Raw genomic sequence first — 16,586 nt, forward strand, 5'->3', positions numbered from 1 at the left:
AGACTCGGTGCAGACAGCAGATTGTTATTTTCAGCAAATAATAGGTACCAGCTACCTTTAAGAGATTTTTAAGAGACAGCCTGCCTTTAAGAGATTGGGGCTCCCTGTGCTTGTGAAAAGTGCAAATTGCATTGAATCCTCGTGTCAATGCTGATTCGGAACGCTGCTTGAAGGTAAGTCCTCAGGCCTCACGTAAGTCTCGTTCTGCCTGCGCAGGGGCCATTAGGCGCGTGGTAATAGCGGATCGCACTGCCCCCGCCCAATAATAGGCCCTATCCAATTTCCCCCTCCCCCCCCAAGTCTTTTAACAACAACGTTTCAAGATATTGGCTTTGCTGAAACTAAATTAGACCAAAAAACAAATGAATTCCTAGGTATGCCAGAACTACCACCAGGATTGTGAGACTGCTATCAACAAGCAGATTAAGATGGAGCTCTCTGCCTCCTATCTTTCTGTGGTGATTTTAAAAAAAAATCTGGTATTAAGTGTTTAAATTCTTGTCTCTTAGTTAGGGCTAATTTTAACTGTGGCCTCTTCCATCTCTTGATCTAGTTGCAGCACTAACAATAGACAGCATTCACTTTAATCCGTTAGAACTGACGTTGGCAGCGACTTCCTTGCATTTAGGGGAAGCAGAGGTAAGGCTTAAATGTCAAATTGGTCATTTCGTTGCTGCTGGGAATTTGTAATGCGCAAGCTTTTTGACCTCGCTCCAACAGAATACAGTTCAGACTCTCTACTGAGTGGAGTTAAACTCGAAGGCCCTGAGCTATCGTCAGTCTCAAATTGAACGGCACAATTGATCTCCTTGGTGAGCTGTAGCTAATCCGGATTGTAATAAAAGGTCAGAATCTTCTGTGAAGACTGAATGTCTATTGCTGTTTATTCCCCTATCGCATTGGCACAAACTTACCCGGTTGCTGTCCCACAAGAGATGAATGGGCAACATTACACAAATGTCTTCATTTCTTAACTCTTTCCATCGTCTTCTCTCCATTGTACTTACGTGTCAATCTGACAGTTGATATTATCAACTGCTACACGGCATTTTTTATTGGGCAAAGGGATCGCACTTTCACCCACACCTTCTCAGTTATAGTTAACTGCTGGTCTAGTCTCTATTCCATACGTCCACTTTTTTATTTCCCGTGCAATCTGTTACTGGACAGTAAATGCACCTCATTTTACTGAGAAACCAATCGAATATGCGAATAAGTCTGAAAAGAAAGCCTCACCAATTGGCGGCACTCTCGCCTCTGAGTCAGAAGGTCGTGGGTTCGAGTCCCACTCCAGAGACTTGAGGACAAAATCCAGGCCGACACTCCCAGTGCAGCACTGAGGGAGTGCTGCACTGTCGGAGGTGCCGTCTTTCAGATGAGACGTTAAACCGAAGCCCCGTCTACCCTCTCAGGCGGACGTAAAAGATCCCAAGGCACTATCCGAAGAAGGGCAGGGGGGTTCTCCCCAGTGTCCTGGCCAATTTTTATCCCTCAACCAAAATCAATAAAACAGATTATTTGGTCAATATCAAATTGCTGATGTGGGATCTTGCTGTGCGCAAATTGGCTGCCGTGTTTCCAATGTTACAACAGTGACTACACTTCAAAAGTACTTCATTGGCTGTAAAGCGCTTTGGGACAACCTGAGATCGTGAAAGATGCTATAGAAATGCAAATTCTTTCTTTCTTTTAAACTCTATCAGTGTACGGTGAAACATAACACCAATAGAGAAAGAGAGAACTCCAGTTATTTCGACTCATGGAAACAAGTGACTATTGTGTTCATACAGCAATGACTGTTTTGGATGCAGACATTTTAAACATTGTACCAATCACTAATCAATATCACAACTCAGAGTCAGAAGGTTGAGGGTTCAAACTCCACTAAATATCCCAAAGTGTTTCACAGTCAATGCATTTATTTTTCAAGTGTGCCCACTATATTGTCAACTGTGGCTCAAACAGCAAATGAGGTGAATGATCAGATAATCTGTTTTTGGTGATGTTTGCTGAGTGAGGAATGTTGGCCTGGACACCGAGTGAACTCCCTGCTATTTTTCAAGAAGTGCCGAGGAAACTTTCGCATCTACCTGAACAGGCAGACATTACCCTTGTTTCAACTCAAACGAAGATAGCACCGCTAACAATGCAGCACTCCCTCAGTACTGCACTGGAGTGTGGCCTAGATTATGGACTCAAGTCCCTGAGGTGGAGTTTCAGCCCACAGCCTTCTGACTCCGAGATTCAATTCTTCTTCCTGAGTTGGGAGCAGTTATGATACTGAGTTGAAAAGTCAGAAACAATTTTTATACTAGCCATGATGTGGAGATGCCGGTGGTGGACTGGGGTGGACAAATGTAAGGAATCTTACAACACCAGGTTATAGTCCAACTGTTTTATTTGAAAATCACAAGCTTTCGGAGGCTTCCTCCACTCACCTGACGAAGGAGGAAGCCTCCGAAAGCTTGTGATTTTCAAATAAAACTGTTGGACCATAACCTGGTGTGGTAAGATTCCTTGAATTTTTATACTGATGTTTTCAGAAATGTGTATTTTCTATCTCTAGCCATGCAGCAATCATGGAAAGAATTGTAAGACAGATTATTAAATATCTCTGACATTTGTTTGGATGAGACAATGGCTATTTTCCAACTGTCTGTATATTGAATAATTGTGAACTACTTCTGAGGCTAATGAAAATTGTTTCTAACCACACTTGGCTGAATCCCATTTGTAATCGAGATCCAGGGACATGCTGGGGCATTTATAAAAGGTAATAAATGAAAAAACACCATGGAACTGGCCAGATTTGTACAAAATAATTTCAGGCTGATATTGTCCTATAGGGTGAGATGATGTATCTTCAGTGTTTATGGCATGTGACAGGTGGGTGAGTCAACCCACAAGGGACAAATGGTGGCATCATACATTTCTTAGCTCTTCCCTTCATCTTCTCTCCTTTCTATCTCACTAATGTAGATGAACCGTGTTTACCAAGTTGTTATGGCTGTTTTGGTCCAACAAAGAGGCCACATTTTCACCTCGCCCTTTCCCAGTTATAATTAACTGCTGGTCTGGACCTTGTATTCCTTTCATCCACCATTTTCCTTTCTCAATCTTTTTTTTTATTCGTTCATGGGATGTGGGCGTCGCTGGCGAGGCCGGCATTTATTGCCCATCCCTAATTGCCCTTGAGAAGGTGGTGGTGAGCCGCCTTCTTGAACCGCTGCAGTCCGTGTGGTGACGGTTCTCCCACAGTTCCTGGACAGTAAATAATACTGGTATTTTACTCAGAAACTAATATAAATTTGATACGTCAATAAATCTTAAAGCCTCTGCAAACAGAGTCTGAACACAGTGTAACATGACAGCAATACATGAGGAGAGAGTACTAGTTATTTGCGCAATGATAAAAGTCACTATTCTGTTCTTACAGCGATGATTTTTTTGGATGTAAACTTCTTAAGCATTGCACCAAACATTACCCACTGTTATACATGTCCACAAATTAGGTATATGAAATCAATTTAGACAACCCTAGCACCAAATCTAATAGAGACCTCTTGTTCCTCAGTCTGTCTCATAGTTCGTCTAATGCTCCGTTTTCAACTTACTGGACATTTAATCAAGCATCCGCACAACTTCAGTGTGGCTCGGTGAATATTACAACAACAGTCCTGGCCAATATTTATCCCTCAACCAACATCATTAAAACAGATTACCTGGTCATTGTCACATTTCTGTTTGTGGGATCTTGCTGTGCGCAAATTGGCTGCCGCATTTCCTACATTATTACAGTGACTATGCTTCAAAAATACTTAAAGTGCTTTGAGATGTCCTGAGGTCATGAAAAGCGCTATATAAATTCAAGTCTTTCTTTCTTTAACTCCCAGACTCCGTCAGCCTGTTTGACTCCAGAATCCACTTGATCCAGAATGTCCATCGTCCAATGGTAAATGATCACGTGTGAGAGCACACTGAGACAACTGTGCACTGAAGGGAGACAGAATGAAGGGGGGGACTTGAGGAAAGAGAGTTAGAGTGAAAAAGATTCAAGGACAGGAAGAGTAGGTAAGGCTACATAGGGAAAAGTGGAACAGAAGCAAACAGAAGGATGTAGAAAGAACTAAAGAGCGGGAGAGAAGCTGAGACACAATTTTTATTTATATTTTTGACTGTGAGCAATGCCACAGAAATCAACTAGTAATCAGTAATAAATCAGTCGTGACAGTTTGACATGACTGTAATGATCCAATGTTGCCTCAAGAATCTCACTGTGAACGAGGTGATTATTTTTAAGAGATACATCACAATTGTCAACCAAAATGAATGGATTTTGTCAAACCTGAACTAGCACCAGGTGACAGCATCATCCAATCCCTTTGTTGCTATCAGTAAAATAACTTTGTGTGAAGAATAGAAAAAAATTGCAAATTGTTACGGGGTCTTTTCTAGAAGGTCTAACCTGGGTGAAAAATCGACAAATAATGACCACAGTTCTGGACAGGCATAGGATGGATGTGATCACTTCAGGCTGATATTGCCCTATATAGATATATGATGGATATTTGTTGGTTATGCCACGTAAGAACTTAAGAACATAAGAAATAGGAGCAGGAGTAGGCCATACGGCCCCTCGAGCCTGCTCCACCATTCAATCAGATCATGGCTGATCTTCGGCCTCAACTCCACTTTCCCGCCTGATCTCCATATCCCTTGATTCCTCTAGAGTCCAGAAATCTATCTATCTCAGCCTTGAATATACTCAACGACGCAGCATCCATGGCCTTCTGGGATAGAGAATGCCAAAGATTCACAACCCTCTGAGTGAAGAAATTCCTCCTCACCTCAGTCTTGAAAGGCTGACCCTTTATCCTGTGACTATGCCCTCTAGTTCTAATCTCTCCAGCCAGGGGAAACAATCTCTCAACATCTACCCTGTCAAACCCCCTCATAATCATATATGTTTCAATGAGATCACTTTTCATTCTTCTAAACTCCAGAGTATAGGCCCATTCTACTCAACCTCTCCTCATAGGACAACCCTCTCATCCCAGGAATTAATCTGGTGAACCTTTGTTGCACCGCCTCTAAGGCAAATATATCCTTCCTTAGACCAAAACTGTATGCAGTACACCAGGTGAGGTCTCACCAAAGCCCTGTACAACTGTAGTAAGACTTCCTTACTCTTGTACTCCAACCCCCTTGCAATAAATACCAACATGCCATTTGCTTTCTTAATTGCTTGCTGTACCTGCATGCTAACTTTTTGTGTTTCTTGTATGAGGACACCCAAGTCTCTCTGAACACCAACATTTAATAGTTTATCACCATTTAAAAAATATTCTGTTTTTCTATTCTTCCTACCAAAGTGAATAACTTCACATTTCCCCACATTATACTCCATCTGCCACCTTCTTGCCCACTCACTTAACCTGTCGATATCCCTTTACAAACTCTTTGTGTCTTCCTCACAGCTTACTTTGCCACCTAGCTTTGTATTGTCAGAAAACTTGGATACACGACACTTGGTCCCTTCAACCAAGTCATTAATATAGATTGTAAATAGCTGAGGCCCAAGCACCGATCCTTGCAGCACTCCACTAGTTACAGTTTGCCAACCTGAGAATGACCCGTTTATCCCTACTCTCTGTTTTTCTGTCCTTTAGCCAGTCCTCTACCCATGCTAATATATTACCCACAACCCCATGGTTCCTTACCTTGTGTAATAACCTTTTATGTGGCACCTTATCGAGTGCCTTTTGAAAATCCAAATATACTACATCCACTGGTTCCCCTTTATCTACCCTGCTAGTTACATCCTCAAAAAACTCTAATAAATATGACATACATGATTTCCCTTTCATAAAACCATGTTGACTCTGCCTAATCATATGATTTTCTAAGTGCCCTGTTACCACTTCCTTAATAATGGATTCCAGCATTTTCCCGATGACCGATGTCAGGCTAACTGGCCTGTAGTTCCCTGTTTTCTCTCTCCCTCCCTTCTTGAATAGCAGGGTTACATTTGCTACCTTCCAATCCAACCTTTCCAGAATCTAGGGAATTTTGGAAGATTATAACCAATGCATCCACTATCTCTGCAGCCACCTCTTTTAGAACCCTAGGATGTAGGACATCAGGTCCAGGGGATTTGTTGGCTTTTAGTCCCATTAGCTTGTCCAGTATTTTTTCTCTAGTGATGTTAATTGTTTTAAGTTCCTCACTCTCATTTACCCCTTGGTTTCCCACTATTTCTGGTATGCTTTTTGTGTCTTCTACTGTGAAGATAGATATAAAATATTTGTTTAAAGCATCTGCCATTTCCTGATTCCCCGTTATAATTTCTACTGTCTCAGCCTCTGAGGGACTAATGTTTACTTTTGCTACTCTCTTCCTTTTTACATACTTGTAGAAGCTCTTACAATCCGTTTTTATATTTCTTGCTAGTTTACTTTCATATTCTATTTTCTCCCGTTTTATCAATTTTTTGCTCGTCCTTTGCTGGTTTCTAAAAGTCTCCCAATCCCCAGGCTTATTACACTTCTTGGCAACCTTACAGGCCTCTTCTTTCAATCTAATACTCTCTTTAACTTCTTTAGTTAGCCACTGTTGGATCACTTTTCCTGTGGAGTTTTTATTTCTCAATGGAATGTATATTTGTTGAGAATATTGAAATATTTCTTTAAATGTTTGCCATTGCTTTTCAACTGACAAACCCTTTAATTTAATTTCCCAATCTACCTTTCATAACTTGCCCCTCAAACCTATGTAATTGGCTTTATTTAAGTTTAAGATTCTAGTTTTTGACTTAAATACGTTACTTTCAAACTCAATGTGAAATTCTATCATATTATGATCACTCTTCCCCAGAGGTTCTTTTACTGTGAGATTACTAATTAACCCTATCTCATTACATAATACAAGATCTAAAATAGCCTGTTCCCTGGTTGGTTCCATGACGTATTACTTTAAGAAATCGTCTCGAATACATTCCATGAACTCATGTTCCAAACTACCTTGGCCAATTTAATTTGCCCAGTCTATATGCAGATTAAAGTCCCCCATAATGACTGTATTTCCTTTGTTACGAGCTCCTATTATTTCATGATTAATACTTTGTCCTCATGATTAATACACTGTGTGACAGTTACCTGACTTCCATTCCACAAGGGTTGACATCATGATGAATTTCTTAGTTCTTTCTTTCATCTCGGTATTGTACTTGTGCTCTAGTCTGACAGTATGAACCATTTATAGCAACTGCTAAGGGCTATTGTATTCCAACAAAGCCAACACTGTCACCCACCCCTTCTCACTTACAGTTAACTGTTGGTCTGAACATTCTATCACTTACTTTTTTCCCTCTGCTACCTGTTACTGGCCAGTAAATATTCCTCATATTTACTGAGATACCAAAAGCATTTGAAATTATGGTAAATATACCATGGAACTGTGTGTGGGCACTGTGCAACATGGCAGCAATACATGAGGAGCAGAGAGTTCCAGTTATTTACTCTGATACAAGGGTGTCGTTAGTGCATTCATGCAGCAATGACTTTTTTTGGATGCAGACATTTTAAACATTCCGCCAACCATTCCCCACTGCTCCGTGGCCTCGCCCCTCTCTATCCCTGTAACCTCCTCCAGCCCCACAACTTTCCGAGATCTCTGCACTCCTCCAATTCCGGCCTCTTGCTTTTCTCTGATTTTTATCACTCCACCATTGGCGGCCGTGCCTTCAGCTGCCCAGGCCGTGAGCTCTGGAATTCCCTCCCTAAACCTATCCTCTACCTCTCTCTCCTCCTTCTTTAAGACGCTCCTTAAAACCTACCTCTTTGACCAAGCTTTTGGTCTCCTGTCCTAATATCTCCTTATGTGGCTCGGTGTCAAATTTTGTCAGATTATGCACCTGTGAAGCACCTTGGGGAGTTTTACCACGTTAAAGGCGCTATATAAATGCAATTTCTTGTTGTTGTTGCTATACTTGTCCTGAACTCAAGACTCAGAATTGAATCTAGACAACACCAAACCCTAATATGACAGAGCCCCCCTGCTCCTCGGTCCATCTCCTTATTTATGCCGTGGGCTCCTGTTGTCAAGTTACTGCACGGTGGATCAAACATATTAACAGCTCCAGGGGTAAAGAAAGATATCCCTTGTTCCTCTGCCACTTTGGCCAATTTCATACAGAGCACTGAAGGTGGCTTAATCAGGCTAAATACTGAGCAAAGCTCACAACCAAATTAAAGAAACAAACTAATTTGTGGGTCTATCTCAAGCTTGTCAGCATTAATAGCTCTCCTCAAATGCCAAAACGATAGTTTTGTTGTACATTTTAAAGCTATCATTCCCACCATTGCTCATGGAAAAGACACTTTCAGAGTTATCACTTTTGCTGGAGGACAAAGAACCAATCGACCAATTGTCCTCAATGAACTACCATTCTCTTTTTTAATGTTCTCATTGGCTCTGGAATCTTTGAGTAAAACTGTGAAAAAAGTGTTACCATTTTTTTTTGTGTGCCACATCCAGTCGCAACCAAATTAAACCAAGATCCCATTGTGCTCATCGATTATGCACTCCAGTCCCTGCAATGTCCATCAGTCGCGGAAAGCCTCGACCATACTGGCGACACCCCGTGCTCCTTCCTCAGGGCCACCCAGGCGCAGAGAATGCCGCGGAAGAGAGGCAGGCAGTCGGAGCGACCGCCCTCACGGGTCACGTCTAACCTGGACCTGTGGATGGTAACCTTGGCCAGGCCCGGGAGCAGACCCACGAGGATGTCCTCCGACTTGCCTGACCCCCCCTCCTCACCGGGCGGCCTGATTGGCTCTGGATGCCATCCCCATCCCATCCTGTGCTGATTGGAATCCTTGGACATGGCAGCTGTTTGATTGGTTGACAAGAGTGGCCAGTCATCATTGATGATGTCATTTCCTGGATTTCATGCTAGGTTGCGCTCCAGGGGTATAAATTCAGGTCTTCTGGCACTATAGTTCCAAATTAATAGTGGTACTGAAACTAACTTAGAGTGTTTGTAGAATTTTTGAAAAATGGCTTCCCAGATATGTCAGAACTACCACCAGGATTGTGAGGCTGCTGTCAACAAACAGATCAACATGGAGCTCTATGCCTCCTATCTTTATCTTTCTGTGGTGAGTTTTCTATTTGGATTGTAAGTATCTAGTTAAATATTTGCCTTTCAGTTAAAGTTAACTTTCCCATGTCTGTTCCCCCCCCCCCCTCTTTATTATTCTAGTTATAGCATTTGAATGAACTGAATTTGTAGCTGTTACTTCAGTATTTTCATAAGGCGTGGTAATGCTCCAGCTTTGTGCTAGTTCATTGATCATTGTTAGTAATGAGCAAGTTCTTGTTCTCTAGCAAACAGAATGCAATTCAGACGGCTGTACTGGGTAAGAGTTAAATAAGAAGGCCCTGTGACACTAGTATCAAATTAATTGGCACAGCTTTTTAAAACAAAGCTGCAGGCTGTGCATGCAACATTCCTACAAATGTGTTTCAATACACAATCTATTTCAAAGTGGTGAAATGAGCCTGTCATCTCATCCCAAGTGACCATGGACATTAAGCCATTCATGATTTCATCTCACATGGCCAACAAATCCTCAAACCACTGATGTGGATGATTCTATTTATGGGGATGCTGCCTCTCAGAAGTTGGATGAAGCAAACAAGATTTTATTGCAGTCTGGAAGAAAAAAATTGGCTTAATTATTTGTAGCTTGTCTTGTCCAATTTTTTGAAAGAAACAGCAAGTACACATCTGATTCAGTTCAGATCACAAGGAGAGGTTTTTCTTTATCCCCTCCCTCTCTCTTTCTTCCCCCCCCCCACCACTTCAAGTTAAGCTACCAAATAGTTACATATTGGGCTGGGGAAAAGTGCTTGCTCCAATTACAGGAGTGACCAGCTCCACATTACTAGTGAATACCTAAGTAGACATGAATCTAGTAATGCCCCTTTGGATTTTCTAGCCAGTAGAAATATATTGCTATTCCAATTTGCTTCCTTGCTTTTTATATTCAGTGTTTTTGTGTAACCCTCTGAGATCTCTGCACTCTAATTCTGACTGCTTGTGCATCCCTGATTTCCTTTCCTCCACCATTAGTGACTGCCTTCAACTGTCTGGGCCCTAAGCTCTGGAATTCCCTCCTCCTTTGACCAAGCTTTTGGTCACCTATCCTAATTGCTGTAGCTTGGTGTTGAAATTGTCTTGATGTTCCTGTGAAGTGCCTTGGCATGTTTTTACTACATTGAAGGTGGCACATAATTGCTGATTATATAAATCACTTTCATAGCATCTTCTCCACTTCTACTGTGGTTTATTAAAGATCTAACTTTCTTTAGTCAGGAACTCTACTTCCACTCTAGTCATGTTTATGGTGGTTACTATTCTCACAACCAGGTACTACACATCTACTGGACTGCATCTGCCACTGGACTTCTGCAATCTTTCATTCCTCAGGAGTGCAAAGCCCCAACTTAGGATCATTTGCAAATGTCAAATATCATTGCTCTTGTACCTTTCCTCAACAATTTTGTATAAATAGAAATCTATCACTCCATGACCCATATTAGAGAAACATTCACCTGCCCCTACTCTTTGTATTGTCTTTGCTTGATTCCTTAAGACATCTCTATCAATGTAGCTACTCTTTGCTCTGTGCTGTAAAATTCCTTTACACTGCACTTTATCAAACTCTCTCTCTCAATCATACAAACATTACCTTTGCTATACACTCTTTTCCTGTTTAAGGGGAACATGCCAATTCAGCCCTAACAGCCTCTTCTGATAGTCAATTAGATCATGGTTAATTGGTATCTTAACTCCATTTATCTGCCTTTGTTCCATATCCCTTAACACCCTTACCTAATTGATCTGTCTTGAAATTTTCAATTGACCCCCAGCCTCAACAGCTTTTGGGGGAAGAGTTAGATTTCCACTACCCTTTGTGTGAAGTGCTTCCTGACATCACCCCTGAACGGCCGAGCTCTAATTTTAAGGTTCTGCCCCCTTGTTCTGGACTCTCCCAACAGAGGAAATAGTTTCTCTCTTATCTACCCTATCAATCCTTTAACCACCTTGGAACACCTCCAATTAGATCATCCCTTAATCTTCTATACTCAAGGCAATACAAGCCTGGTCTGTGCAACCTGTCCTCATAATTTAATCTTTTAGCCCTGGTATTCTGGTGAATCTGCATCAACCTGCCCTTTACAAATCCATGCTGTCTTATTTAGCTCCTGTCAGTGTTATTTTCATTACCCACATCTGAAATAAGTCAAATGGCTGATAATCCCTGACTTTTTTGTTTCCTTGAAGATGTGTAATGTTTGCCATTCTGCAGTCAATTTGGACCAAAGACATCTGGAAAAAGTATGGCTGGTGCCTCTGCTATCTCTTCCTTCATCTGAGCCTAGTAATTTTTGATTGTTTTGTGCCCATTAGAATATTTATCTCCAGTAGTGGCTCTTCCACATTCTACTTGCTTATTCCTATAGTTCCCCTTTCACTGTCATCTGTAAAAACAGACAATATTTAGGCAATTCTACCATTTCCCTCCATCTTCGGTTCAAGGTTACCCTTTAATCTATTGATCCCTCCATTTCATTGATTTTCTTAAACTGGAACCAGTGTTGACACTGGAGTAGCAACCCAGTGTCTGATTTCTATTTGACCAATGTGAAATTGAAGTCAATAAATCTGGTAATTTGTAGGCTGGCACCAGACAATAGACCTAACTGGTTCACTAATGCCCTTTTTAAGAATGGATCCAGCCACCTCATACCTGCTCTGGCCTACATGTGACTTCAATTTATGCTGTGGTTGACCTTAACGTGGCCTTGTCCAATATCATCCACATCCCAAGAACAAAATACAACAGTTGAGGTGTTTATAATTTTATAAAAGTCCACTTTCCCTATATTAACTGTTCATATTTCCTCCTGCTGTCTACATTTTTAATTGTTCTCTTTAATATCCTCATGGCCTACAAATCACCTTTTTTCTGTACTATTCAATGGTTACCTAGGAATCTACTTTGACTCATCCCTTACTATTTCTTACCTAGCTGGGCAGACTGAGGGCAACCAGCAATATATTCTCTTCTATGGCTATGGTGAAGAAAATAAACATTACCATGTTGACTATCCATCTCAAATTTGGCACTGTACCTTGGAATCACCCCCCCCCCCCCCCACCCCCAGGGCTGTGGCTGATGTGTTAATGGGATTTGAATTGCTCTTTGCAGATGTCGTACTTTGACCGGGACGATGTCTCTCTCAACAACTTCTCCAAGTTCTTCAAACATCAGTCCCACGCGAAGCGGGAGTGTGCCGAGAAGCTGATGAAATTCCAGAATCAGCGTGGAGGCCGCATCCTCCTACAGGATGTGAAGGTTGGAATTGAGAAATGGCCCTGTACAAAATGGCTGCTTTTATGATTCCACTTAATATATTGGAAAATTTGCTTGCACTTTTGTGGGTGGGGTGGAGGAGTAGGTTGTCTTGTTTAGGTGGAGCTGTCTAATGTTTCTACTAGTCTAGGCCATGTGACACAACTTGTGTAATTCCCCAGTCTGTGTGGGTTGAAAGTAGAAGGAAGACATTAAATGTGTACATGAAGGTTTTTGGACTACTGTTTGCATTCAAACAAGTATCAGTCCCTGCAAAATGGATAGAATTCACTTCCCTGGATTGAGTTGAGTACAAATGGACATAATCCAAGTCCCCTGAGTTAATGTGTGATTCTTTACACTTAAACTTGAAATGAACTTTTTTCTTAGAAACCAGAGAGGGATGAGTGGAGCGATGGCCTGCAGGCAATGCAGATCACCCTGGAGCTGGAGAAGACTGTGAACCAGAGTCTACTGGATCTACACCAACTCTCCACCACCCAGACTGACCCACATGTGAGCTTTGTTTCTAAATGTTGTCCTGATTTTAAATGAGCTTTAGGATTTTAAAATGAACATTTTTAAATCGAAAGCCTCTGATCTAGATGTCCAAGCCCCAAGAGAAGTTTGGACTTGGCTATTTGACCCAATTTTGTTTGTCCCTGATCAGAAGTAAACTTGTGTCCATCAGTTGAACACAACTCCCAGCAGTGTCACTTGGCAATGAGTTGTGCTGGGTCTGACTGTTCCTTTTTGGAGCAGAAACTGCCCAGTCATTCCTGACCCTTGTTGCAGAACAGGCTACAGGAAAATACTTTTCTGAGTAGACTGTGCTGGAAATAGCAATGTGAATATTCAATTGACTGGAAAGTGTTGATGAATTGTTAAATGTGTAATTACTTTTTTCTCTTTAGCTGTGTGACTTTCTGGAGACTCACTATTTGGATGAGCAGGTAAAGGCCATCAAGCAACTTGGGGACTACATCACCAACCTGAACCGTTTGGGAGCTCCTGAGAATGGGATGGGGGAGTATCTGTTTGACAAGCTGTCTCTAGAGGAGAGCAGTTAATACTCAATTATCATTGTGTTTGAAATAGGACCATCTTTGTCTTAGTTGATGTTGACTATGAAGATTTCCTCTTAAGAACTACTTGTAGCCAGTAACTTGTTTGGGGGTTGTCTGTGTGAAACAGAACTCTAAAATAAAATTTTCTGGGAATTAATGTAAAAACAGTATGTTGCAAATAAAGTGGACACATTCTGTATTGGTCTCCTGTATTGGATATAAGCTATTGATTTTCACAATAGCCTCTGCTTTAAGTTTGAGTGTGATTACTAACATGGTCTAATCCATCATGCTGCCTGATGACTCTACTAACTATAGTGGTCATTAACTGAGAGGAATTGTCTCCCTCTCACTCTCTGTACTGAATTTGTAGCCTGGCCTCTGCCCCCTTGGGTTAGGGAGAAAGAAATAATAAACAATCTTGGTGGATAGAATGGGACTTTGTCAGGAACACCATTTCCTTCTAATGAGGTGCTAACTAGGTGAAGGCACAATACAGGTCTGCATACATAACTAAACAGGATGTGGAGATGCCAGTGATGGACTGGGGTGGACAAATGTAAGGATTCACACAACACTAGGTTATAGTCCAACAGCTTTATTTGAAATCACAAGCTTTCAGAGCTTTGCTCCATCAGGTGAGTGAAGGGTTCCATAAAGGCACAGCATATAGTCAGAACAATGCCTGGTGATTACAGTTGTAAACAATTTTACAACACCAAGTTATAGTCCAGCAATTTTATTTTAAATTCACAAGCTTTCGGAGGCTTCCTCCTTCCTCAGGTAAATGTTCAGGAGCTCCTCTAAGCCTACGCATTTATACATATAGAACAATACATGGTGTTTACAGAATGCCCCTGCAACTGCCCGTTGCCAAGGCAATCACCGTGTTCAGACAGAGAGGTGTCACCTGCAGAACCCCCGAATACACATTCAACAAAAAAACAAACAGGAAAAAAAAAGAGAGAGGCAGAAACATCCGGAAGGCAGAGAAAGCCAGCAAATGACCCATTATATTAAAAACAGATAACATTTGTTCGCTGGTGATTACAGATAATCTTTCTAACTTCCCTTTATCTCTCTGCCAAGGTGTGATAATCAAAGGTTTGGATGGTGTTCAGACAAGTTAGTCGGAGTTATTACATCCAAGAATACTGAATACACAAGGGGTCACATCACAAAGACAGAGAGAATGACTAGTTGTAGTAAAAACAGAACTTTTTTATGCTGGTGGGGTTACATGTAGCATAACATGAACCTAAGATCCTGCTTGAGGCCAGGAGCTAAGTGGCCACATACACCCAATGGATCAAGTCAAAGCTCTGCTGTCCTACTTGTTTTGAATGGGGGCAGATAATTTAAGTAATTAATGGGACAAGAAAGCTCCATACATATCAATGATGTGTACTCACAACCATCTTCAGGTAGAGTGGATGATCCAGTCTTCAGCTAATTTATTCTGCAGGCAGTCACGAAACTTTATGTACTGGACACAAAGGTTATGGGCCTTGACACCATCCTGCCTGTAGTGCTGAAGACCTGTGCTCTAGAACTAGTCATCTCTAGCCAAGCTGTTCCAGTAAAGCTACAATGCTGCATCTACCTGACAATGGAAAAATGTCCAGACATGTCCTGTCCACAAGCAGGACAAATGCAATCTGGCCAGTTACGATCCCATCTATTCTCAATCAGCAATAAAGTCCCACTCCAGAGACTCGAGCACAAATTCTAGGCTGCCCCACCCAGTGCAAAATACAGAGTGCTGTACTGTCAGTTGCTGTGTTTTGTATGAGACCTAGTCTGCCCTCAGGTGGATGTAAAAGATCCCCCAGTGCTATTTTTGAAGAGTAGGGGAGTTTTTCCAGGTGTCCTGGCCAATATTTATCCCTCAATCACAAACAGATTATCTACTCATCTTGCTATGTGCAGATTGGCTGCTACATTACAACAGTGACTACACTTCAAAAGTACTTAATTGGCTGTAAAGCATTTTAGGACATTGTGAAAGGTGCTATAGAAATGCAAATTCTTTTTTTCCATTACCAGTCTATTCCTTCCCAATTTAAACCCTCATTTACTCATCCAACAAGCAGCTTCTCTGGCCTGTGTATGTTGTAGCAACTCCCATACTGCTTCTCCTCTTCCCCAGCGCAGTCACTAGCCTCCGCACAGAACGTACTCGTTCTCATCTGACTCCGTGTCCTGCCTTTTTAAATAAAAGATGCAAATTTAGTGTATCAACATGCAGTGGGGAATAGAAAGAGGGATGGGAAGCAGACAAGGCAACAATGAGTAAGTGTGTCACATACAGATAAAGAGTGGAAGGGAGATGAATAATTAAAGTGTGAGCAAAACAGATACAATTACAAATAAGGCAGTTATATTTCTGAGCTGAGCAATGCTGCAGGAGATTAATATGTAGTCTGTAATAATTCAGCTGTAGCAGCTTGTCACGTACATAATAATCCATCATTACCACAGAGATCCCACTGTAAAAAGGTCATAAAGTGCCTCGGGGGAAATAAGTCAATTATCCATTAAATTTAAGGAGTGAAACAATGGGATTCACACCAAGTCCTGTTCATCCTTCAGCCCTGTGCTCGCTGGCTACATTGGCTCTTGGTCCAGCAAAGCCTCGATTTTAAAATTCTCATCCTCATTTCCAAATCCCTCCAAGGCCTCGCCCCTCCCTGTCTCCGTAACCTCCTCCAGCCCTACAATTCTCCAAGAACTTTGCGTTTCTCCAATTCTTGCCTCTTGAGCATCCCCGATTTCCTTCGCTCCTCCACTGGCAGCCATGCCTTCCGCTGCCTAGGCCCTAAGCTCCTTAAACCCCTTCACCTTTCCACCTCTCTCTCCTCCTTAAAACTTACCTCTTTGACCAAGCTTTTGGTCACCTGTCCTAATATTGCCTTTTGTGGCTCGGTGTCAAATTTTGTCTGATAATCGCTCCTGTGAAGTGTCTTGGATCATTTCACTAAGTTAAAGGCGCCTTTTTAATGCAAGTTGCTGTTGTTGTTTGGACAGACCATTTGTGCTAATCATGTATTAGTGGGACCCTCCTCCAGAGGGGGCACTTGTAGTGATGGTTTTGTTC

General features: G+C 41.7%; 1 protein-coding gene across 2 annotated transcripts; it reads left to right on the forward strand.

The window, feature by feature from the left end:
- Positions 1 to 566: 566 nt before the first annotated feature.
- On the forward strand, positions 567 to 13,686 carry LOC137305365 (ferritin heavy chain-like). Of its 2 annotated transcripts, none has more exons than XM_067974202.1 (4): positions 567 to 639; positions 12,279 to 12,425; positions 12,813 to 12,938; positions 13,337 to 13,686. In XM_067974202.1, exons 2-4 carry the CDS (start codon positions 12,279 to 12,281, stop codon positions 13,490 to 13,492), a joined length of 429 nt encoding a protein of 142 aa, XP_067830303.1. In that variant the 5' UTR covers positions 567 to 639; the 3' UTR covers positions 13,493 to 13,686. The 2 variants fall into 2 exon arrangements, with proteins under 2 accessions (XP_067830303.1, XP_067830302.1); XM_067974201.1 differs by lacking the exon at positions 567 to 639 and adding an exon at positions 8,981 to 9,158.
- Positions 13,687 to 16,586: the final 2,900 nt, after the last annotated feature.

The sequence above is a fragment of the Heptranchias perlo genome, chromosome 40, assembly GCF_035084215.1.
Source record: "Heptranchias perlo isolate sHepPer1 chromosome 40, sHepPer1.hap1, whole genome shotgun sequence".
Classification (NCBI taxonomy): Eukaryota; Metazoa; Chordata; class Chondrichthyes; order Hexanchiformes; family Hexanchidae; genus Heptranchias; species Heptranchias perlo.

What these genes read in the sequence shown, in the direction of transcription:
- LOC137305365 (XM_067974201.1), top strand. Translation starts at nt 9,057, where the DNA reads ATGGCTTCCCAGATATGTCAGAACTACCACCAGGATTGTGAGGCTGCT. An exon ending in TCCTCCTACAGGATGTGAAG is followed by an intron (nt 12,426 to 12,812) that starts GTTGGAATTGAG and finishes CTTTTTTCTTAG; the next exon opens with AAACCAGAGAGGGATGAGTG. An exon ending in CCACCCAGACTGACCCACAT is followed by an intron (nt 12,939 to 13,336) that starts GTGAGCTTTGTT and finishes TTTTCTCTTTAG; the next exon opens with CTGTGTGACTTTCTGGAGAC.